This window comes from Nansenia antarctica (genome assembly GCF_963989245.1).
Source record: "Nansenia antarctica genome assembly, chromosome: 6".
Taxonomy (NCBI): Eukaryota; Metazoa; Chordata; class Actinopteri; order Argentiniformes; family Microstomatidae; genus Nansenia; species Nansenia antarctica.
The window spans coordinates 21,377,116-21,403,797 of NC_137676.1; the positions used below are offsets into that span (position 1 = coordinate 21,377,116).

Sequence of the window (26,682 nt, forward strand, 5' to 3'; positions counted from 1 at the left end):
GATGTCAGGCATACATGACACAGGGTCGGACACATATAATAACAGGTCATCCGCATATAAAGATAGCTTGTGTTCTGAACCCCATCTCTGTATCCCATGCATAAAGGCTGCAGGTTTGAGTGGACAGAACCTAGTTCTAACCATATTTTGAAGCAATACAGTTTATTATTATTTTTTTTTACAATTGCATTGTTTACAAACAATTGAGTAAAACAAGCTTATATTTTGGGTTCTGATGGGGTAAGACAGTTCAACTAAGCTCACGAGGCATTGATAAGTAATAATGTTATCTATTCTTCAATACTCAATGACTATATATAATTAATTTAATCATTAAAACACCAATGATAGAGGAATGTCCCCTGAGGTCTATCATCATTGGTGGAAACACAAGAGGAGATCACAGGACAGGTCTGATTGGCTGAAAGCCAACAGGAAAAGGGCAGACGTTGGCTGTCATTGACATGGAGGACATGGGAGCAGTGAGCAGAGGTTTTCAGGAGGTTACCAATGAGTCACAGAATCCCTAATGTGTCAATGTGTGCGTGCATGTGCGTGTGTGTGTGTGCGTGTGTGTGTGTGTGTGTGTGTGTGCGCGAGTGCGTGACTTGTCCCCTTGGCAGCCTCTCTCTGTGTTACCGTAAGTGCTCCATTGTTGTCTCGGCGTTGACAGTCTTATAATGTATGATTAATAGTTATGCCAAAGTTCACAAAAAAACAACACATTAGCAAAAGTGATGTTCCATAGAATCACTCTACCCCTCTTCCTCGCAGATAAAAAACATGTTTTTTCCAAATGACAATCCATCCGAAAGAATGAGAGAAACTTCTTATTGAAACTGTTAACAAGCAGAGAAGGGTGTTATGAGATTTGCCACGGCTACCCCACAAGCAAAATGAAACTCTATATATGAACCATAGGAGCCATTTGTATTAGAAACGCAGAGATAGAGCATGTCCTGTCATTGTACTCAGAGTGGCAACAGCAGCAGCAATCTATCTGTCTCTCTCCTTCTATCTCTCTCTCTCCCTCCTTCTCTCTCTCAATGTCTCCTTCTCTCTCTCTCTCACTCTCATTTTGTATCTTTCTCTCTTGTCAAGTTTTATAAAGTCAGAATTGCACATCTGCTTGTGTTTTTCAGCTAGGTTGGGTTAAACATGTAAAGCATGTTTTGAAAACTAGTTGAGACAATGGTATTGGTATGTGCCCATAGGAGAAGTTTGGTTTAAGTGTGGTCGAATGGATCGCAATCCTACATTTACATTTTTGGCATTTAGCAGATGCCATATCCCAACAAATACATTTGAGTAAGTGAATCATCTATCCATCAGTAAGATGATAAGTAAGACAAGTAAGTCTGAGTAAGGCAAGACACGTTCTGGACCATAAATCACTCCACACTCTCTACTGCTCACTGCTTTTACCATATTTAAATTATTGTGCGGAGGTTTGGGGCAACACTTATAAATGTAGACTACAATCACTATTAGTATTACAAAAAAGAGCCATAAGGTTAATTCATAATTCCGGTTATAGAGATCACACAAATTCATTATTCTTAAAATCAAAAACATTAAAATTCACGGATCTGGTCCACCTTCTAACAGCACAAATAATGTATAAAGCAAATAACAACCTACTCCCTAGGAATATTCAAAAATTGTTTTTTGATAGAGATGGGAGTTATAATTTGAGGGGGGAGTTAAATTTAAAACATATTTATGTACGTACAACGTTAAAACGTTTTTGTATTTCTATATGTGGAGTGAAGCTGTGGAACGGATTGAGTGTGGAGCTAAAGCGGTGTCCAAGCATGACCCAGTTCAAAAAGCGGTATTAAAAAATGGTTTTCACCAGGTACGAGGAGGAAGAAGGGCTTTGATAGTTGTTGTTTTCACAGATTATTTGTTTATTTACATGATCTGTTTTCTATTGTTGGTCAATATGTAAATATGTAAATAAATGTGATTTAATTTAAAATATATATATTATATTTATATTGAAGTCAACTGCTGTTTATTAATTATTAATCTCTGTTTATTGGAGAAGGGGTAGGATTAAATAAGCTTATGCTTCTTCCTACTCCTTTTCGGACATGTGAAGTAAATAGTGTTTTTTGTTTTGTTTTTTGTTTTGTTTAGTTTTTTCTTGTTTTTGTTTTGTTTTGTTTTTTTCTTGTTTTTGTTTTGTCTTTTGTTGTTATAACTATTTCTCTCTGCACATGTTCGAAATAAATGCTTTCATTCATTCATTCATTCATTCAGTCATAGCAGGTCAGGGGCCATTGGAAGTTGTGGTGCTAGAAGAAGGACTTGGAAAAGGAAGAAGGAAGTGTAAAAATACATGTTAGATAAGAGAGAAGAGGAACAGGAAGAGAGAGAAGAGGAGGGACAGAAGTAGAGAGAGAGTGTGTGTGTGTGTGTGTGTGTGTGTGTGTGTGTATGTGTGTCAGTTGACAGGCCTGTAGCGGGAAGTAAGGATGTAGAGGCGGAGATCTTCTTAAGAAACTTATCACAGACTCAAGGCAAAGTCAAGCCAACTTGTTTTTTCAGAATAGTAAAACATCCACTATGAAGCAAAGCACAGCTTGGGATATGTTTTATACTATACCTCTCTTCCTTTCTGGAAAATGTGTTGTTATTTTAATATCAATAGAATTGATTGATAACACAAGAACAAAGTTTCCTACAATGAGGAAAAAAGACATTGGCTGTGTTCCAAAATGTGTTCTTGCACTCGCTTTCCTAACATGTCTTAGCTAGGGCCTGGGCGATATGACCTAAAATGTATATATCTCAACATTTTCATTTTTTGGGAAGTTAAATGTATAAATTAAATGCTTGTAGAAAACAACAAACTGTGCTAAAATTCAAACCTCACAGTACAGCTTATGGCCATTTTGTGCATGTAAATACATTAAGCGTTAATTAAACCCAATATACCGCCCAGCGCTAGCCTTCACCCACGTAACTGCATCGGTAGCAATAGGAAAGACACATGCAAGTGTTTGAACACGACCTTGACGTCCACTAAATGCTAACGCAGGTATAGTGCAATTCGCATCCCTCATCTCTTACTTAACTATGACCCAAATCTATCTTCATACTTAACCCACATATTGGATTAAGTCACCAGTGGTGTAAGACAACAGGTAAGATAACTGACCTGTTTAACCTCACACACTTGAGCCAAGCAGGACTCAGTGTCTCTGTGTAAACTGAACAGCTTGACATTTGCTCCGAACCGGGGCTCAGTCATTGGTCTTCTAGGATCAGCTCTGCCTGCGCTTGTGCCAACCTCAACCATGATGAGCTTAATCATTATTAAAGGCTGTTGAGACTGTTGTCTTGTTTTAGCTCTAGTAGTGCACGGGAGTTTCACCCTCCAGTAACCCATAGTGCATACTCGGCAATGTAAGTCGCTTTGGATAAAAGCGTCAGATAATGACATATATATACATACTCAAGCCACTGTGTTATATGCAGTATGTTTTTTTGCAGTAAACTCTCGTAATACTCACAATACTTTAAACAATACTTTAACCAATTCCTACTGTAGGAACTTCACTTTTAACAATGTTCATGTGATGTGAACACAATAATATGATGGATGATTATATGCGAATAATGTGATAACAGTGTTAAATTCTGTTGCTAGCAGTGTCATCGCGACCTGTAATGTTACGAAGTTTAGTAGAACTGTACGGGACGTGGAAGTGCTGCAGTGCCACCTAGAGGACAGGCTTGAAATTACAGCTTAATGATGGAAGAGAGGTCAGGGGGTCAAGAATTTTTCCAGGGCCTTGATTACTAGAACTAATCCTGGACCCGTTAATCAAGACCATGAAGTGAACCAGTCCACCCCTTTATTCACTTTAAGATCCCCAGCAGTTAGCTGATGCCTCACCGCCCACTAGGTCCACATGAAAAAAGACAAGGCAAACCAATAACTAAGGACATTCAGGGATGCATCTTGCGGTTGAAGTAGATCCAGGATTGAATTACCCTCAATCCTAACCATTAAGGGGATGGGAGAATATCTGACTCTGCGGCACTGTGAGAGGGAGAGCTTCTGCCCACTGCCTCAAGCTAAACCCAGATAGGTTCATCCTGTTAACCCCTAATTGGCTGTGTTAAAGATCAGATAACCCCGTATAATTAGTCAGAAATGGCATGGTAGAGTACAGCCAATATGGCCCCCGGTCCACCCACCGCGGAACCGAGCTGCACATTGAGTCAGAATGTGTAATAATTCTACTATATCTACGACACTCCTTTGGTGGCGGTGAGCGGTGACTGTAGCTGTGGCGGGTTTGTAGGGCACTGGGGCGATCCAGGTACAGGTCATTGAGACGGGATTAGCTCTAACAGAAATTGGCGGTGCTGAGAGGCTTAGTTTAGCGTTCCAGGGCATGGGATTACCTGCTACTCTAGCAGGGGCCCAGCATTGACCAAGCACAAGGCCCAGAGACGGACATGCCGCTGGGCCTAAGATGACTGCCATGGACGGATGGCCAATGATCAAGTCCCTCAACTGTGCCCAACATGGCTGCGGCCATGTGCCAAGGTAAAATGGCGGGCAGGTTGGCTAAACCAATTGTAGTTTAGCATCTTACCTTATCAAGGATCAGCTCTTTCTAAACCCAACCATCCCCCTTCATTCCAGCCATCAGCCTGGAGGATCGTCAGAAATCCCAGCCACCCCAACCACAGTCTGTTTGAACCGATGCCGTGCAAAAGACGAAGCCTCTTCTGGAGCCTCAGGGCAAAAACTCTAGAGGCTAACCAACAGCTACTTCCCCCAGGTGATCAGGCTCATAAACAAGCATACTGTATTGACTATCATCTCCAAGCACACCCCATGTATACGGCAGGGTTTCCGGTCTTTGTCCGGTAAAATTTGTTGAAGTCCGACAAATTGAAAACTCGTCGGACATAATGTCCGGTGAAAATAATTCCCTCTAAGCACAATTTGAATACAATTCGCTAAAGTTCACATTTTGTATTCAAATTGGCTTATAGGCTAACTAAAGGGGGCGGGTCCTTCTCTCTCGGGCAGTGTTGTGTGTGTATGAGTGTGTGTGTGTTTGGTGCTCAGCTGAAAATGGTGGCCCGAAGCGGAGCGCCTTAACTTTATCGCACAATAACAAGGATAACAAACGAAACGGACAACATTTACACTAAGATGGAGACAAACTTCAGCGATATGATCTAACAGCCGGTCTTCAGGACGACATACAGACCCGTATGAGCTTACAGGGCTATCCCCTATCTATCTGAGAAAAGGCATAGGCCGGCTGTAACATCGAACGGAAATTAGCCTATACGCATTGCAAGTTAATTTAAAGCCTATTTATTTTCAAAGAGTTTTATTCTATTTTATTTTATCTGATAAAAGGCATATGAACGGAAATTAGGCTAGCCGTGTCACGCCAGAAGCCTACATGCTTGCACTGTTCAATAAAATGTTATACATCTAGACATTGTGGTATTTCTTTATATACGTATCCCAGCCTGCCTATCAATTGTTTCTCAATAAACAGTTATGTTCTCCTCATTGTCATACTCCCGAGTCCGATTAAGTATGATTTGACAGGCAGCTAAACGAAATGCCTTCCCAACCAGCGAGACCTGGGGGGTATTCCATCAACGTCGCTAAAGGAAAATCTAGGCTTATTTTGACAAGTCTCGCGAGATCTATCAAGATATGCCTGGATCTTTTTAAGAGTCTCGCGAGACTTAACGAAATAAGCCTAGATGTTCCTTTAGCGACGTTGATGGAACACCCCCCTGGTTATAGAAATGACGTTGTTTTATTGATTAAAAAAGGGTAAAACTGGAAAGAGAAAATAGAAAACTCACATTAATCCCAAACAATTTAACAAACTTCAGTTAACGTAATGTGGAGTCCGTTCATTGATCGATGCTGTCTGTTCAGTTCCCAATGAGGCGCCCGTTCAGCGCTGGACATAATGGCATAGCGCGCATGCGAATCATGTTATATTATTATATATTATATAGCTCGCATCTAATCGTATCGGATGAGAAATAGACATTAAATGGCATATATAGGCCGCTACACAACAGTAATCACCGCGACAAACAGCTATATTATATTTTAATATGATGACCGGAATATATCACGTTTGTCCGGTAAATCGAAATCTTCCCGGACACGGTGTCCGGCGGCAATTTTTTCTAACGGAAACCCTGGTATACGGACTAACTAAACCTTAAGCTCACAGCCACTTTACTACTTGAACTATCTATTGTATTTACTATTTGTACTGCTAATTGTATCCTATCTTATTTGTCACTTATGTCTTGTACTATTGTCACTTTTTTATCTTGAATTATGCCTATTGCCTTATTGTCTTGTGCTGCAATGTCAGGAACCGAAGCCTAATAATTTTACTCTTATACACTCATGTAATGTGATGTAACAATAAAACTCATGAGCTCAATAACTGAACTGGCCTTGGAGCAGCCATTATACTGTAGCCTACGTCTAGAGAGGGATTGTAGGTCACTAGGCTAGACACTGCCAGTGGCTTGTCTCTATCTCAGGGGCTGACTAAAGTCAATTTGATGCTGAGTTTGCAGAGGAATTTAACACATTTGGTGTGCAGTTTGATGTTCATGATTTAACAACAAACTTACTGATTGTAGATGATGATTACTGATTGTAGATGAAGGTTTTTCAAAGCACTTATATAGTATATCAAGGGAAAAATATGTTTCTGTTCTGAGGGTAGAATACTGGAGCATCGTGCCAAACAACTTTGTGGGATTTTATATTATATTTTTGTTGTTGACACCGCAAAAGAGTCCATTGTACATATGGCTAAGACTTCGCACTTTGACACACCCCCATCGTTTAGCCAGAGCATGTTCTATACAGATTCAAATTTCCTGGAACCAATGTTTATTTTCCATGAGAAAACAATTTAAAGGTGTAATTCTGATGTTAGTAGTGCAAAATGGCCATCATAAATCAGTAGCAATCAAATATTCAGTGAGAGTGCTGTTTTGGTCTCAGCAAAGCGCTTTCTCAAATTTGGCATCGAGGTAGAGCACTGGCTTTTACATACCTATTTTATGTATTGTTTGTTAACAAGGATGTGCACATTTGCCCCGATTATAACACAAGGCATATTATGTTACACCGTTTCATTTAAAATGTCCTCATGTCGGGAAGTGTGAAACCTCGCAATCCAGCCAAACAAGTCTTGTTGTGAAAAAAAAACACTCGATATCATAACCAATAGTTTTACATTCACTAAATACCTACATTTAGTTAGCAAAGTCAGGTGGGGGGTATTAGTGTGGCAGTGTGTGTAGCCACACCCACCCCAGCTGTATGTAATGGCGCTTTTCCACTACCATGCCGTACCGAGCCGGGCTGTGTGAGCCCGGTTTGTTTTCCTTTCTCCACTGCCAACCGAGCCGGGCCGAGCCGGGCCGTTTTAGCTACCCTTCATGACTAGGAACTACTAGGAGCTAACAGTACTTTCGGGCCAGGCTGTGTGTGACGTGCGACGCTGCAGACCGTTGATTGGTCAATGGAAATCATCATCCAATGTTCATAGATTTCATCGCTAACCGCCATTTTTAAATACCACAACAGATTTCACTCTCGGAAAATGTCACTTACTGTTTCTGTAATAACTTTTTAAATAAAGATTAGAAAAATTATTATAATAACCATCTTATTATCTTAGTTTAATGTCATTTCAATGCATCATAGAACTTTTATTTACAACAAGCATAACAAAAAAAATGCTATTATGGCGATGTGCTGTGCCTATGCTAGACCGTTCCTCAGTCCAGGGCGCTTCATCATCCCCCTTCTAAAACTGCCATCCCCCCTTTTCATCCCTTATGTCATTTTATCAATGAACATGGTATTACTGTTATTTCAACATTTAAGCCTCTTTCACACATAGTTCCCTATAATTTCCATGGAATCCCAAACTGTGCCGTCCAGGCATTTTCGCCGTTCATCCATGAGCCAAATGCAGGTAGATTCGTGTCTTGCTCCCTTTAACACATGTCGGCATTTCCCTGGTTGCGTGATCTACTAGAACTACTAGATCTACTAGAACTGAAAGCGGCAAGTAACAGGCACGTAACATCCATATGCTGCATAAATAAATATATTTGACTACCAGCAAGACACCGGAGCACTCCTATCTATAACAAACGCGGAGATTGTATGAGCCCCGCGTCAGTCCAATAGAAGCGTCAAGCACAGCCTTTCCGTATAAATACATCGCTCCCTGTCTAACGTTATATATCTAACGTTACATGTTTTAAGGCTGATCTGTGCATGATAGTGCTGCATTTTGACATAATTCGTATCGCATTTCCCCCGTTGAGCTGTATAACGGCACTTATTAAAGTGAAGTGCTCTTATGACACTTAACTCCTCCTACTGTCTCGACTTGGACCAGGTCTGTTGTGTATAATTTTTATTTTTATTTTATTTAACCTTTATTTAACCAGATAAGTCAATTAAGAACCAATTCTCATTTACAATGACGATCTGGCCTATTGGCAGAACAGAGGCAAGTCTATACACAAAACACAACACAGTATGTATAACCCAATATATACAATATAAAACATGAATGCCATACACAAGTATCAAAAACATCTATATATCACAACACAATATGTAAAAGACAGCAGGGACCAGGGGGAAGTTAACTTAAAAGCAGGTGCAGTGATCCAAGACAACATCTAAAAGTGAGTGTTTAAAGGGTTTGGAGACGGCTAGAGGTAGCGTGTACGATGGTCCAGCACGCGTTGTTTTTTCCCCCAACAAAGACGCGTTATGCGAGATGGAGGCAAGAATGTATTTCTTTGGGTGAAACGCCACCTTTAACGCTGCATGTTATCCGGGTAGCTTAGCACAGACGGAGTAGAAAGTGAACTGCCATGTCCTATCGGCCAATCCAGTCTTTTAGGATACCCAGTCACGTTAGTTAACGTTGGGGCTTAAACATTACTGACACTCACCTCATTTTTCTGGTTTTCTGCTCGAAATGACATGCCCAAAGTGAATATAGAATATCTCCACAATCACAAGGGCCTTCATAATGATCTTGTTATCAAATGAAAGCTAACACCTGTGGGGTGGCTGTAGAAGTGTCAGAATTGAAATCTATGTTACTGTGTCAGAGTAAATAGAGCTAGAACATTATAAAACATCTCAAATTCAGTCTCCGCCTAAAAAAACAACAGCTTTTACAGTGAATATCACCTTGGAAACCTGATGACCAAGCCCAAATCATCTAGGAATCAGTACTCCAGGGTCTTATTAGTACTTGTGCCAAAGTCGATGCTAGTAATGTGAGCAAATGCAACTTTGTACCTGTTTTAGTACAGGTATGTTTAGGCGGACACCTATATGTTTAGGCCATTTGGAGATATTTTGGCACCATCTGTGCCATTTGACCTTTCTCATGTATCAGATTATTACTATTTATTTATTTTGGACATGACACATGGACATGACACATTCTCCAGTTGGAAAAAACTGGAAGTGACTTCGGCCGTGTTTACCGTCTCGGAAACAAAATGGTGGCATCGTATAGCATGCAAAGTTGTGAAAAAAAATTGATATCGATGAAGAGAATTGATCGAGGTAAGCTCTTTATATCACTTCGGATCCACCTGTGGGTCCGTTGGATCAGAAAAGGTTCAAGCTGAGTCCAAAAACCCCCCACATAATATGTAATTTACATCAATGTCATATATACATAAATATTTAATTACATTACTCTCATCCAACCACAGGTCAGGATGGCCGAGCGGTCTAAGGCGCTGCGTTCAGGTCGCAGTCTCCTCTGGAGGCGTGGGTTCGAATCCCACTTCTGACAAGTTTTTTCTTTATTATTTACTTTTTTAGATAAAACTATCTATAATTATGATTTCCAAAATCGCTACAACAGAATGAATACGTTAATTCAGAACAATTGCCACAATGACACCTTTTATTTGTATGGTTCAACATCAATACTGTATATTAACCATCAAATAGTTTTACATTATTTACACATACAGTAACACTTACATGAGAACATTTGGAACTGTAAAATAGATCCTCCGTCTGCTTTGAAAAGGTGAACTCAGGACTAAAATTGAGAAACAAATGCAAAACAAAATAGGCCCATAATCAACAAACCTCTCCTGTTAAACATAAAGCATGTGATAGTCAACTGTATTCTATTAAAATACAAAATAATATTTGTTTAGAAAATGTTCACTGCAAACAAATAACATTATCACACAGTATAAACCGCCACCACTCTAGAGTACAGCATTATAGCCTAGTAAAACAATATCTCAATACATTAACCCTTTTTTCCATGAACATTCCTGATAACGTTTAGTACTGGTGCGAATCAACAGTAGTAACTAAGGCAAACTAGTATTTAAAGGGATATCGAAGTTTGATGCTTACATTAAAGCAGAAATGTAAAAATGACTCCATGTGATTTTGACAGACCTATTTGACCCATTCTCCAAATATACAGATGTGCAGTACTTTTACTTTTTTAAAGTAAAAGGCACAAAAAAAAAGGACAGCCCACATTTTCTTATACCGTACCTATGACTTAAAGACCAACTAAATGCATATATTATTAAATGAAGGAGATCCTACCATAGCGATATCGGAGGCATACATATTAGATACATACATCAGTATGGTTAACACCATAAAATAAAATATAAAAAACATAAAATGTGATCTATTTGTACGACCATGTGTAGAAAAACAGATGTTGGGAATAATATGTTAATCCTGGACTAAGAGAGATGAACAACTGTCTTCATGAGGTTGAAAAAGCGTGGGGAAAAGTCTAATTGTCAGAGATAAGAAGTTGTCTAATCTGTTCTTGGGTGGTGGTGGGTTGGAGTAGCTTTGTTGTCCTTGACGCTTCACACCTTTAGGATGAAGAACAGTGGGATGAAAATAGAGTGAAAGCTACACTTCAAACGAGTGTTACACACATCACTGTCTGTGGCACATCACTGCCACATACAGTACTGCTTATCAATAGTATGTATTTACCCCTTCTATGAAGCAGCGTTCACTGAAAGTCACCAGTAGTCATCTTTACATCTGGGCACCTGTGGGAAAAATGTGCCGTTGAAGAAAACCCCCAATTACCTTTTGATATTGCTTGTATTTCCTCGCATGTAGTTGTGAATCATTTAAACGTAATCCTACTATATCTCAACATGAATATGCTACAAATCACTCTACAACATTCTAGTACTGTGTGTGACAACATGTAATAACAACATTGTTGAGTAATCACAGCATTACAACACAGCAGAAAATGAAAAAAATACGAAGTAGACACTCACATTGTCCTGTTCCAGACGTGGTGTTTGGCAGTATCATCCTCTCCACTTCGTCCCAGTCCTCAGTGGTGTGATCTGTCCTCACCCTCTCCTCAGGGTCAGAAGACGACCCCTCACCTCTTTGTCCCCAGAAGCTCTCTGGTGACCTGCGACCCCGTAGTAGACCGACAGCATCGTCACTCGTCGTTTTCTCGGGTGACATTTCAGGTCTGGCTCTGTCCGTTCTCTCAGGGTGCTGGAACCGGAGTCTGAGCATGACGTCAGCGTAGTTGGCATGTCCGCCGTCAACCAGCTCTTTGGCGACATGGACGCCATTGGCCACGATGTCCACCTCCCAGTGAGCCTCAGCGATATACTGCCTGAAGTACACCTGGAGGCTCTTCTGACAGATGCACTCCTGGAAGAAAACCACCGCGTCGTCCGTCCACTGCCCCCCTCCGATTGGCTTACCTCCTCTCAGGACGCATGGGTAGGTGACCTTCGGCAGTCGGGACAGCTGTTCGAGGAGTCGTCTCAGCTCAGAGCGATCGGCGAAGGGCACGTCCACACAGTGGCCATAGTCTACCAGGTTGACCAACACCACAGTCGCGCCCACGTGTACGATCTCCGCTCGACACCATTTGTTTGTGGTGTTGGACCTCACCAGGCAGCTCGACCCGCGGAGAAGGTGAGCCTCAGGCAGCGCTGGCACCTCCTCTGGGAGGTCGTGGAGGATGGTGGACACAGTGTTCATGATGGGGAGCAGGTCTTCCAGAACCACGTAGAACTCACACGGCGTGGTGACGGCTGCTGGAATGGCCAAGTAGCCCAGATCCATATTCACTGAGGCCAGGAAGAGCCTCTGGAGATGGAGAGGCCTGTCGCCCGGGACAGACTCTCCTGATGGTTGTTGTGGTTGCTGTTGTTGTTTCTGTGATGATGCTATTTTCAGTTGCTGGATTAACAACCTGTTCATCATGATTTCCACCATCCACAGGTTGTCGGCATCAGAGTAAGAGACAAACATGAATTTGATGTCCTTTCCCACCATTGCTTTGAGAGTTTCCTTCATTATCTTAGAAGCCATGTCTCCTTCAGTGGGGAGACCAGGGCCATTCCATTTACACAAAACTGCCTGCACAGGAATTTGCTTGAGGTCATTACAAAGCTCTTTAATGCAGTTAGCGGGGACTTCCTCTGTAGTGCCATGATCCAGAAGGAATACTCTGCATTCTGCCTGGTCAGCAGATGCATTCTGCACAACTGCTCTGTGCCATTGGTTGTCTTTGGTTGATTTTATCAAGCACTGAAGTCCTTCTTTAACATCCTCCTCAGACATGATTTTGCATTGGCTTTTCTTTTCAACTACAAGATTTTCAAAAACGGTGAACTCTTCTGTGCTCCTGTTAACTCTCAGGTAAAGATCTCCATTCTCCAAGACAGATAAAAGTGTCCCGCACTCTGTCTGCCCCGAGCTGATACTCTGAGGTGGGATCAAGGTCTCCTTCACTGGCTCTGCTAAGGGTTCAAAGGTCATCACACAAGGTGGACAGGAAGACCTTCTGATGACTTGTCTTCTGTGGTGGTGCCTGCCAGTGCAGTGTTGGTGGCGACCTCTGGTCGACCTCTTGGACACTTCAGATGAGAGCTTTTCATCTTGAGCACTAATGATTATCACCCTCCCAGAGTCAGTATCTGACTGTCTCTTTTCCTCTGTGACCGCTAAAGAACTGAACTGACACGCTAGCTGTTTGATATCAGGGTCAGAAGGACTTTCAGACCAAGTCAGGGCCTCCTCATTTTCAGTCACGGCATTGCTATTGTCAGCTTGGGTTGGGTAGGCATCCTGGATTTCAATGAGAACCTCCCACCGAGACCCAAAACAAGTGCAAAATTCAACCATGAGAGGTTTTCCCATTACAGCCTCAATGAAATATGTGTCACTTTCAAAAGAGTCAGTCTTTAGCAGTGTGCATGGTATGCTTAGTCTAGGCTGGGACAAATGTTTATTTGTCAGAAAGTAAGTTTTATCCTTCCCCACAACTGCTGTATTTCCATAGTCAACAAACTCTACTCTGAACTGGCCACTAGAGGCAGTGTCTCTCACAACTGCACGGTAGAGCGCACCATCATCTTCACATTCAGCTGCTACAAGGTCATTGATCCTCTGTTGCACGGATGTGTTGTTTTCCTTGGTGTCTTTAAACAGCTCTGAGTTGAGGTCTTCCCTCATGTCCAATATGGTTTGATCATCAGCTTGCATTTGGATAAAAAATCTATGTCATGTTCTGCGCATCTCTGATCTATTTTTCTGTCTGTGTTTCCTTCAGATTTGACCAGTTCTCCCTTACTCTCTCTATGACATTCCTTCTGTGAAGCAGGGATACTTGAGTGTCTTCTTTTGTGTCTGATTCTGCATTCTCCATACTGCATATTTTGATCTTTTTCGGTTTTGATTGTTTCGGTATCATGGCTGATGTTCTTCTTCGGTTGTTGACTCGCAATTAACTGCTTGATTTTCTCATTTATGTTAACGTTTTCATTGAATAAATCAAAAGCAACAGTCCCATCCTCATTCTTTCCGACGACTACAGCTCGGAGCGGCTTGTTGAGAACAGACATCTCCAGCCACTTGTTAACCTCTGCAAAGTCTTCCTCTTTTGAGATTTGTGAGAGGCCACATCTCAAGGCCTGCATGGGGGTGAACAGCAAATCTGACGATTCACTTGGAATAGACACAACATGGCTTTTTTCAACAACGTACATGTTTCCATAATCCACAAAAAACACACAGAGATGATGGGGTGAATGAACACGGTGAGCCATGCCCCTATACCATTTTCCATCATAGTATTTTGCCAGGCAAAGTTTCCCCACAAGAGCTGCAGTGTTGGCACGCAGTATTTCCACACTTTCCGTTGTAACTTTCTCCATCAGTTCCTCAATGATTTTACTGTTTCTGTCTAGCTGGCAATACATCTCCCATGGGCTGCACACGTGTGTGACATACACCACCTCATCACTGCCACTCCTCAAGTCAAAAGAATCATAGACAAAGGAATCCATGCAGTCACACGGCAGGAGCTGCCCAGGGCTTCCCATTTCTCTTGCAAGGCCTTTTTCCAAAAGCTTCTTGGCTGCACTGTCGTGAGCGGTGTGCAGATCAACCACATTGAATCGGGCTTTGTATTTCACATGCAAGTGACACTTAACGCTGCATGTCAGGTTAAAGGACTGGTCCAGAACATACTCCTTCAGTAGATCACACGCCTCTGGACTCCACCCACCATGGCTGCTCTCAACAGGTCTCAAGTCATAGAGACTACATCTGAACGCTTGGCCTTCCAGTTCAAGGTACTCTGGCAGTATCGCTTGAAGATTGTGTATGCTTTCTTTCACAATCATACCATAGTCCACAAAGATCACTTGAAGGTAGTCTTTCTGTACCCCTATAATGCAGGCCCGGTACCACCTGCCATCATCTGCTGCCTTGGCCACACAATAGGGAACCCCTGGGTGCACAGGGACTGTGTGTGTTTGATAATACCGCTGCATCTCGTCCATCAGTTTGTCCAAGTTGGGTCTCTTGCTTTGCAGCTGGCACCAAAAATCTGAGGGGGAGATGATGTGAGAGCAACGGACAGACAGTTCAATTCCGATCCCGGGTATCTGTGATTTTAATTCAACAGCTGGGACCATCGTTTTTGGCGTCTTTGTGATAAAGTGTCTGTTTTCAGATTCCATCACAGGCACACTGACATGGGTCTCTGATACTCCTCTTGTGCAAATTCCAGATTGTCTTTTTTGGTAGACTTTCTGTTTCGCCATTTTCTTTCCCCTTGTTTCCTGTTTAAAAGTGGGTAACGCGATTAGAGTGGTGAGTTTTAGTGTTAACTGCAACACATTCCAGTCAGTGGGGGCAGCAAACTGAAAAGAATGACGGCCAAAGGAGGTGCGGACTTTGGGGGGGACCAGAGTGATATATTTGTTGGAGCGGAGATTGCGTGTGCTGGATGAGAAGTTCAATAGGTAGGGGGGGGGATTTGCCGATGATGGATTTATACAGTGGTGTGCCGTCAGGGCCAGCAAGGCCTTCTCTGCTGGCCTAAACATCATCAGAATATACATTTTATTTTAATATATTTTTTCCACAAATATGTATTAATGATTCCCCATAGTCTATTCTCTTCATTTCATAGCTTTCCTCTTGGTTGCGCTGCTTCCAGTCTCCGATTGAGATTTGAAGGGCTGGCCTTTATGTTAGAGCTTTTATCCAATCAAAATGTGTTGCTAGGGGGCTCCAAAATCTGCCCGCCTGCACATTAAACGGTGCCGCGAATTCGACCTGTAACTTAACGTTGGAACGAGAAAACCTGTGGCGTACCTAGTAAACCTACGTAGATGCGAGCAAAAGCAACAACGGCGCCTGCTGTAAGGCTCAATGATGTCAGCACCCAGAACGTCTTTTGATTGGATACGCACTATTGATACGCACTATTGATACGCACTATTGATATTCACTATTGAGATGCGTAACTATGCCGGTAGATGTGAAACTTTTGAAAGTGCGCAGGGAAACGGAGTTCCACAACGAAAGCTTTCGTTGACTGATCGATAATACTGATCGATTGTGTCCTGTTTTTGGGTAAACAATAACTTTCATTTAGGGGACACGAACAGAGGAAACTACGTTGAGCTTCTTTCTTTTCTGGCTGAAACAACCCAGATTTACACTACCACCTGTCCACAAACAAAGTGTTTACTGGGACGTCAGGCAAAATACAAAACGACCTGATTTTTGCTATTGCTGAAGTGATAGGAGAAGAGATCAAAATGGAGATTAAAAAGGCACCCTTTGTCGCTATTATGGTGGACGAGACGACAGACGTGGGTAATGTAGCGATCTTAAAGATGTTAGTTTAACACTCTTCATTGTAAATGCGGATTTATTGATTAAAAATGCTTCGGAAATATTAATATAACTCTGTTGTACTTGTCTGACTATGTTAAGGTGATGCAACGCCCGGTTATACTGTGTTTCTGTCTAGTTTCTAGAGCCATGGCGTCATAACGATGGTATTAAGAGGTAGAATAATTCAGGTAGGAATGTGTCGGACATCACTGAAGGCCTAGGTGTGAAATGCACCGCCCGCCACTGGATTTATAGATGAACTGATACCAGTGGGTCAGTCGCCTGGTGTGGAGTGATAGCCAGTTGACTTGGGAGTACAGGTCGCAGTGATGTGTATTGAAAGGGGCACCGGTGACAAAGCGGATGGCAGTGTGATGGATGACGTCCAGTTTATTGAGAAGGTTTTTGGGGGCAATCCTGTAAATGATATCTCCATAGTCCAGAATTGGCAGGATGGTCATTTTTACCAAAGTGTGTTTTGCAGAGTGGGTGAAGGAAGCTTTATTGCGGTACAGGAAACCATCATGGAGAAGCGTTTCTGAAAGTACAGTACGGGTAGGATACAAATGCGTGCCGTACCGGTCTGGTCAATGGAAAAGCGCCATCAGTAGCCATGTGTGTGTGGACCTGTTTGTTGACAAGTTTACAAAATGGATGCTGAAGCTCTCGCTAATGCTATCAACAGAATTTCATAAGCAGGCAGAAATATTGACAGTGGGCAATTAATGAACTCCTTCATATTGGACTATACATAACTGGAACTCTGAATCTGACAATGACAAAGACGACAACGGAATTTCAGACATTGATCTCCACATCAGTTCACTCTTCATGGCACAGTCATTTGCAGACAGACCTTCTGCTGTGTTCTTGGGTAAGTTTTTGTGAGTTACATGTGTTGTTTACTAGGATTTTGTGTTGTTTACTTAGGATAGCCAAACAGTTATTTGTTGTTTTGTGAGTAAGGTAGATAGCGCCTTTGTTAGCATCAGTTATAAAACCACTGAAACTGTGCTCACCACAATTAGACCACCCCTCTACAAAACTAATAGGAGATGGTTGGAGGAAGAAATAGGTTATCAACGATAAAACATAATGAATAAATACATTTGTTGCAGACCTACTAAACATGCAACATACTGTACAGTATGCACCATTTTGGTGTGTTTGTGTGTACCAGCTAGCCAAACAAGTGTTAGCGTGTTAGCTAGCTAGCTAGCTTTGTTAGAGATATAATAGATTATAGAAAAAGTAAATACTTTTGTAATGAATGGTAATGTTGTGTTGAATCAAAAATAATGATTAATTCATTGATTTGTAGATTTGCTGTAGAATAATACTGTGGATTGAAATTACAGCACACGTCTATGGAAAACCTATACTAGAGAAGTGCCCACACTTCTGACCTGAAAATTGTCTTACAGAATGACGAGATGAGAGGTTATGAGAGATGACACCTTGATGTGAGTCACCAGCACTTCAGCCAGGTATGTGTCATTGTCATTGTATAAGCAATTATATTTTATGAACATAGTAGTAGCCTATTTCGTAAAAGTGGTGAGTTGGTAACAGTGGGCAATCATTTTAAATGTACTGCCTTCTTTTTTTATTACAGCGTTGATGCCCAGATGGGATGGGAAGGAACTACACCGAAGTCCCACTAGATGCTTTATGGACTATAATGATAAATGCATACACACGGACACAACAGTATTCTTTTTTACCATTCTATTATTGTATTGCTCAATTGTATCTTGCCAAATGTTTTCTATTGCCATGAATTTTACTCTCTTGTACTTGTAATGGTATGTAATAAACTTTTGGCACACATGGCAAAAACAAATAATGAATCTTGAATTATTATTATTGTTATTATTATTAATATTATCATTATTATTTAGCGTATTCATGTTCAGCACTTGGAGTTGCATTCGATGTATGACTTGCGCTGCAGAACTGCAGGTGTTCAGAGTTGTGTATGGTTGCGTAGTGAAGCTGCTCCTAAATACTGTGTTAAGGCCAATGCACACGGCGTGCGATTTTTGTTGCCAGACAAAATTCGATTTTGAAGTTTGAATGGAAGTCTATGAGAAAATCTCATCCCAATGCACACGGCCCCGATTTTAATCGCACCGCGAAAATTCGATTTCATTCGTTTTGAATGGGACAAAGCACACGGCGTGCGAGTTTTGTCGCACTGTCAAATTTTGCAAATTTTGTAAAAGTTTGTGGTGCGACGGATTATTGCATCACAATGGGACAATTGGGAAAACTTCAACTGGTCTATCTAAATTAATTGAGTCACTCATAACGGGGAGAGAGACTGGAGCATACCTTTTTATATAGTTATAGTTTAGCAAAAAAGCTTGCTATCATTACATAAAAGCATATCAACGTTAACGTTGCTACTCACCCATTTTCGTTTGTCTCCTTTCGTTGATGACTGTCTCCGTCCTCCGAATCTATGTCTGCCTGATCATCACCCATAATAATAAAGTGGCTTTTATAATACACCTTTCTGGCTGTGTGTTTTGTGCGCTCCCTCTCCTGACATTTTACCAATACCCCTAAATCAGGGGACCCACATATTTTATCACAATATGTCCAGTTGTATCTTGTAGAAATTGTGGAAGCAAGGCAAGCAATATTGGTAGAGCCTATTGCAATCAGCCTGCCTGGTCCGACTACGTAACAATAAAGTAACAATTGAGAATGGAATGTTGTGGTGCAACAAAATCTCGCACGCCGTGTGCATTGGGATGAGATTTTTTATGATTTTCTCATAGACTTCAATGGTGTGAGTTGAAAATGGAATTTTGCGGTGTGACAAAAATCGCATCGCACGCTGTGTGCATTGCAATCGAATGTTGTCCAGGCAACAGAAATTGCACGCCGTGTGCATTGGCCTTTAATATCACTGACCTCCCTGAATTGTATGGCCATACTCTGTTCTTGATGTCACACACTCCAATTATGTCTGAGAAGAACATCAAACTCTGATTGACATGGAAACCCTCACCAACATTCTAGAATCCAGAACACTGAAGACATGCAGATTTAAAAAGTAGTAGTAAAAGTAGTGTAATAGTAGTTTTCTGCTGGTGAGGGAGGCAGAAGAACTGTACAATTATATCTCTAGTTATGAAGATCACATGATGAATATTCAGTGAGAGTGCTGTTTTGGTCTCAACAAAGCGCTTTCGCAAATGTGGTATCGAGGTAGAGCACTGACTTTTACATACCTATTTTATATATGGTTTGTTTACAAGGATGTGCACATTTGCCGCTATTATAATACAAGGCATATGATCGTTTTCTAATGTTGTCCTCTTTTGTTCCAGCCCGCAGAAGACCCCAACCAGCCAGCAGACGGAGCCAGTTGCTGGTCTCCCTACTGGACTCTCTGCTGGTCTCCCTACTGGACTCTCTGCTGGTCTCCCTACTGGACTCTTTGCTGGTCTCCCTACTGGACTCTCTGCTGGTCTTGCTCCTGGTTGTTCTAATGTGCTATCCGCCGGACTCTCCACTGGTCCTGCTACTGGAATCCATGCTGGTCTCTCTGCTGGTCTCTCTGCTGTCCTCTCAGCAGGAGTGGCCATGAGGCCCCGGAGGCCCCTCCTATCTTCTACAGGTGCTGCAGCACACGTGTCTGCCCCTGTTGGGGCTCCCACAGCCACTGTGGGGTGCCCAGGGCCTCTGTGGGGGTGCCCAAGGGTAAGAGGACCAGGGACGTGGCCGGTTCCTCAGACGAATCTGACTCAGACTCAGAGACCTCCGCAAAGAGACCGAGGAGATAAGAGAAAGACTCCCAGAGCCGACATCTTGTTTTTGTCATGCATAGTCCAGTGACAGTCCCTGCATTATTTGTAATTAAAAATGTATATACTTTTTTCAGTAAAAATAAAAAATCCTAGATTTCATTTTACCCATTATCTCTGTGTTGTCACATTGTTGTCGTCATTGTATGTATTTACATCTTGATTTGTCTGAAACATTGTTCTCCCTTACTGCTGTTGTGGACTAGGCATCTCTTGAAGAGGACATCTGTGACAGCAGCTGGTGAAAGGGGGAACAACAAAGTCGGCAACCAATCCAAATGTTCAGACTTTTATTCAGAACAATTTAAATAGATTTCAACGTTGTTGAAATTCTATGACACACTCGCTAGTCAAGCCAAAATATGTGACAGGGCATGGTTAAAAAGTCTGCAAGTAGGGCAAAATCATTTTTCTGTTTTTTCCAGATTATGAAAGGGTAGATTGTAAGCTTTAAAATGATGTGTCATACATTGAAATCTGAAACAAGTTGAAGAAGTCATGGATAGTTTAATGGTGATACCCCCTGAACCACCGTACTGAGATATCCAGCCTCAAAGTCTTCAGAGACGTTTTTCACAGAGGTAATGGGTGGGAACAATAGCTGGTTAACTCCACCCTAATCACTCCCTCAAGACAACCACACCCTCAAGACAACCACTCCCCCATTACACTACCTGTCATTACCTACCTGTCATCTGTCAGTGGGGTTGTCAGCTAACCCTCATGAAGCAAAATTGCAGGGCTGACACGTTTAAATAGCTAAATAATAATAATAATAATAATAATTCAAGATTCATGATTCATCATCATTTTATTGCCATGTGTGCCAAAAGTTTATTACGTCCCGTTACAAGTACAAGAGAGTAAAATTCATGGCAATGGAAAGAATTTGGCAAGATACAATTGAGCAATACAATGGTAAAAAATTAAAATGTTGTGTCCGTGTGTATGCATTTACCATTATAGTCCATAAAGCATCTAGTGGGACTTGGTGTAGTTCCATCCCATCTGGGCATCAAAGCTGTAGCCTAATAAAAAAAGAAGACAGTACATTTAAAATGATTGCCCACTGTTACCAACACACCACTTTTACAAAATACTACTATGTTCATAAAATAGAATTGCTTATACAATGACAATGACAAATACCTGAAGTGCTGGTGACTCATCAAGGTGTCATCTCTCAGAACCTCTCACCTCGTCATTCTGTAACAAAGATGTCAGGTCAGAGGTGTGGACACACTGCTAGTGTAGGTTTTCCATAGACTCTCAGTGTACTATTGTTGTACTGTAAGAAGTAGGCTAGTGAAATCATTTCAATCCACAGTATTATTCTACAGCAAATCTACATATCAATGAATTAATCCTTATTTTTAATTCCACACAACATTAGCGTTCATTACAAAAGCATTCACTTTTTCTATAATCTATTATATCTCTAACAAAGCTAGCTAGCTAGCTAGCTAACAAGCTAACACTTGTTTGGCTAGCCGGTACGCACAAACACACTAAAATGGTGCATGAAACATATTACAGTATGTTTCATGTTTAGTAGGTCTGCAACAAATGTATTTATTCCTTATGTTTTATCTTTGACAACCTATTTCTTCCTCCCACCATCTCCTAGTTTTAGTTTTGGAGAGGGGTGGCATAATCGTGGTGAGCAGTTTCAGTGGTTTGATATGATGCTAACAAAGGCGGTATCTACCTTACTCACAAAACAACAAATAACTGATTGGCTATCCTAAGTAAAGAACACAAAATCCTAGTAAACAACACACTGTAGACGACTGCTCCATGAACTGATGTGGAGATCAGTCTGAAATTCCGTTGTCTTCTTCGTCATCGTCAGATTCGGAGTTCGGAGTTCCCGTTATGTATAGTCCAATATGAAGGAGTTCATTAATTGCCCACTGTCGATATTTCTGCCTGCTTTAGTGCTTTAGTAATTTCATTACTAGTAAATTTCATAATTAGTAAATTTCATAATTAGTAAATTAATTCTGTTGATAGCGTTAGCGAGGGCTTCAGCCTCCATTTTGTCAACAAACAGATCACACGCAGATGGCTCCTTACATACAGCTGGGGTGGTCGTGGCTACACACACTGCCACACTAATACCCCCCACCCGACTTTGCTAACTAAATGTAGGTATTTAGTGAATGTAAAACTGTTAGATATGATATCGAGTGGGTTCTTCATCGCTTCATTTGTCGTTCTATGCCAAAAACCGGAAAACCATTTTTTTCACAACAAGACTTGTTTGGCTCGATTGCGAGCTTTCACAATTGCCGAGATGGGGACCTTTTAATGAAACCCTGGTTTGCACATAACTGGTGCGCCAGTGCGCATGCGTCGCCAAAATGCATGCTGCGCGGCAGATCAGCCGCATGAAGGCGCTCTTGCGCACCAACAGCTGGAACCGCTGGGAGAGGAATTTACTTCCTCAAAATCCAACTGCTGACTGCTGACTGCTGCATCACTGCAAGCCCCACTAAGTAACTATTTGCCATCCCCTCAGTCGAAGGCCCGACGAGTAATCCATCACAACAGTCGACCGACGACGACCACGGCGACTCCCCTCACGAAAACATTCGGAAAGTATCGTAACTCGTACTTTCATTCCGCGTATCGCGTATCGCACGGTTATCACGCCGCCACGTGAAAATTCAGTCCCGAACGACTCGTCGCTAAAAGGAAAAACAACACCAAGGGACACGTCTCTTTTCTCTGAAGCTTTCAAACGTTCAGACGTTTGTTTTACAGCTTCATTATTGCACCTCGACCCCTGACCCAGGGAATATGGTTGGGAATTCAATTGGGGAATTTTTTTTACTTTTAAAAGACACTCAACATAATGAGCTATTTAAAGTGATAGCCTACAACATCCTCTACCATGGTTGAAATTGAGAACAGTGATAACAGCAGTCAAGAGAGCAGTGATGATGATGATTAAGCTTGTAGCATAAATAAATGCTTAGGCTGTAACTTTTTGTTGAAAAGTTGATTTCAGTGTTTACAGAATAGAGCAGTGCTTAAAGAGATGTCCGTTTATTTCAGTGTGTTTAAAGAACAGACATTCAGTTAGTGCTTAAAGAGATGTCAGTTGATTTCATTGTGTTTAAAGGAGTCTGACAGACTTTCATGCTTAAAGAGCAGTCATTTGATTTTGCATTTGTTTATTTTGTTTTGCACACAATCATTTGTTCGTTCATCTTTATTTATGAATAAATGTCGTTTTGCTAATATAAGTTATCCATGTATCCCTTTTTTATCCATCCTGTGGGACGGGTCGTGACTCGCGAGCTCGGGGAGCACCAAGCAGCATCCCTAGGTGCTCCTCTGAGCACTGGCCCCAAAAAGTGATGTGCACCCCTGACTATAACACTACTTTACATTGTTAGCAGGCCTACAAAACAAGCTGTGTTCGTTGACTAGCAAGTGTGTCATTGATTTACACTTACATTTTTCTGAAGAAAGTCTGAACATTAAATCGCCTTCCAGCTGGCTCCCGGTTTCACCAGCTGCTGTCACATTTTAGCTCAATAAGACTAACCTGGATAAATAAAGGTAAATCAATGGATGCATGGGAGGGTAAAATACACAACCTCACTGTTAAGAAACTGGTTCTGGGCAAAGAGAGGACAGATAAAGAAAGATTTTAGATTCAAACAGCATAAAAATCTGCTCCCTAGTGCTATATTCCTGCACCACAAAACCAACCTCTGTGTTATGACGTTATCATTAAATTAACTGTATATGTGTCTCTGCCTTGATTTGTCTGAAACAAACTTCTTGCAGCTACCTTCGGCCTGGTCTCTCTATGACACTACTGTGGTGCAATAGGAATAGAACACATTTGGTGTGTGGTTTGATGTTCACGATTTAACAACAAACTTACTGATTGTAGATGACGATGTTATGTTTGGGGTAAGAAGCACACAACACACTGTAGCATAGCGTCTCCGTGTTCTTTACTGAAGTATCAACGATAGACAAGAGCAATACATCACAGATAGGCTACACATCACAATCACAGAGTAATCGATCATACATGAATCACCATAGTCACAAGCAATCAACCCAGAGTATCCCCAATTAACCCTATATGTAGACACAACATTCCCCCCCCCCTGGCAGAACTTCAAGCATGAAAGGTAGACACAAAGTCCTCTAAGTGGCCAGGGCGTGAACGTATACGGACAGGTCGTGATGGGGACGAAGAAGGCTGCGGCAAAGGAATATCTACGACCTGTGTAGGGGCTTCCTGAGGTATCGGGGCATCTAAGTCCCCTGAGGGTATCGGGGCATCTAAGTCCCCTGAGGTTATCAGGGCATCTAAGTCCCCTGAGGGTATCGGGGCATCTAAGTCCCCTGAGGGTATAGCACCGGGAGTGTCATTGTCCATGTCCGGCGGGGCCGGTACCTTCCTGAGGCGACTGGCATGCCATCGAGTGCCATCAGTAAGGAGGAAGATGGCTAATCCTAACTGACGGGTGACTTGGAAAGGGGAAGACCAGAAAGAGGCCATTTTATTGTCCCGGTGGGGCCTACGAACTCTAACCCAGTCTGAAACCCTGATGTCTGGCACCCTGACCCGTTTGGAGTGGTCAAAGCGCTGCTTCATCCGCCTCTGCTGACGGATGACTGTGGCTCTGACCCCAGGGGACGGTGCCGAGGTTGTAAAGGGGCGGAGTCTGTCCAGGGGCAGGTTGAGTTCCCGGCCCAGCATGAGTGGAAAGACCGGAGACCAGGCTCCCCCACCTCTGCAACCTCTGGCCTGGCCCTCTCAGCCCTGGGAGCACCTGCAGCTGTGGGGAGATCCATGGAGTTCCTCACCACCAACGCTTTGGTGGTTGTTTATGACCTGCATTCCAAGTGGTATTTCTCTTTTAGTCTGTATTCTTTATTTATTCCCTATTTTTATTCATTATCTATTAGGTGTTATTTTATCCCCCATACTGTTTTAATCTTGCTGCTGTGAGAAAGTTATTTCCCCTCTGGGATAAACAAAGAAGTTCAACTTCAACGACAGAGACAGAGACACCCTCTTACCACCCAGCTCAGAGGACAGCAGGGACGCCCTCTTACCACCCAGCTCAGAGGACAGAGACACCCTCTTACCACCCAGCCCAGGGGACAGACAGAGACACCCTCTTACCACCCAGCTCAGGCGACAGGGAAACAACATGAAACCTGATTATAATATGGGTGAAACTAAAATATAAAACAAATAAAACATAATAACATTAATAAAAACATGTCATATTCTCCCCAGCTGTTGGTCCAAATGCTTCTGTACAGATCCAAGCTTTGGCCTGCTCCACCGTGGAACCCAGACGCTTTTTATTATTGAACATGCGATGCAACGGTAAACTCATAAAAGAGTTTGTAAACGTTGTTACGAGGTGTCTGTAATTGGGTTTTTCACAAGTAGAGTTACACCACGGGAAGGGGAACACTTGCACACTACTCCCATGTAATTAACTAATAATGGGATGTTTACGAGTTCAGTTTGGTGGAGATGGTTTGGCCATGACACAGTGGAGAGTCTGTTCACTGCCATGTCTGTGGCTCAGCTAATTGTGCTGTGAACTCTAATATAAAATACGCCAGTTAGATGATGCTTTCATCCAAAGCAACTTAAATTGCGTGAATTGTTTTGTATATATAGTCCCAGCGGGAATCGAATGACCAAACCCAAGTGTCATGCTCTACTAACTGAGCCACAGACGGACCACTTCAACTAAACCCTTCTAACCACAACATTGAGGTTGCAGGATTTTATAGTATTTAGAAACGGGGCTATGGACTTAGTGAAGAGAGTGCAATATTGCTTACTGTATGAGAACCATTCAACCTCAAAGCCTATGTGACACGTTTTAATGCTTTGTACCGCATATCGGGATCTATCATATATGGGCATCATAATTCCTCTTGGATCGCTTTAATGAATGAATGAATGAATGAATGAATGAATGAATGAATGGTCTTTATTGTCATTGCTATAGTACAGGTACCAAACAACGAAATTTAGGAGGGGTGGCTCCCCCGGTGCTAGGAAAGAAGAAGAAAAAAAGAAGAAGAGAAAGGTCACCACACCTGCGCACGATAACCTCATCGAACGGGTCGGCCTGGCAACGACATTTAGTGTGCTCTAATCTCCGTCAACGATGATGATAATTACCATGGGGTTCTCGTCTCTGCAAGTGTTTGTTTCTGTCTGTCTGTCTATCTGACTATCTGTCTGTCTGTCTGTCTGTCTGTCTATCTGACAGTTTGTCTGTCTGTCAGTTTCTCTGTCTGTCTGTCTGGCTGGCTGTCTGTCTGTCTGACTGACTGTCTGTCTGTCTGTCTGTCTGTCTGTCTGTCTGTGACTGACTGTCTCTCTGACTGTATGTCTGTCTGTCTAATATCGCTAATGATAGATAGATAGATAGACTTTATTTGTCATTGTTACAGTACAGGTACCAAACAACGAAATTTAGGAGGGGAGGCTCCCCTGGTGTTTAAGAAAGGAAAAAGAAACACATTTTGGAAAAAGCATAGATGCATAAAATCACAAGAAGATAAGGAGCTGGTTTACATCAATAGAGG

The 26,682-nt window shown here is 42.0% G+C and overlaps 3 protein-coding genes across 3 annotated transcripts in view; all 3 read right to left on the reverse strand.

Annotated features, from left to right (window-relative positions):
* Positions 1-26,682, reverse strand: part of LOC308161334 (E3 ubiquitin-protein ligase rnf146-like) — a 200,780-nt gene that overhangs the window by 57,901 nt on the left and 116,197 nt on the right. The window lies entirely within an intron of this gene.
* LOC308160382 (tudor domain-containing protein 15-like) lies at positions 11,126-13,588 on the reverse strand (the record flags this gene model as incomplete). The annotated part of the gene is made up of 3 exons (XM_080534297.1): positions 11,126-11,139; positions 11,380-12,873; positions 13,483-13,588. 3 exons carry the CDS (start codon positions 13,586-13,588, stop codon positions 11,126-11,128), a joined length of 1,614 nt encoding a protein of 537 aa, XP_080390423.1.
* On the reverse strand, positions 13,585-15,054 carry LOC308160383 (tudor domain-containing protein 6-like; the record flags this gene model as incomplete). Its single annotated transcript, XM_080534298.1, has 1 exon — positions 13,585-15,054. One exon carries the CDS (start codon positions 15,052-15,054, stop codon positions 13,585-13,587), a length of 1,470 nt encoding a protein of 489 aa, XP_080390424.1.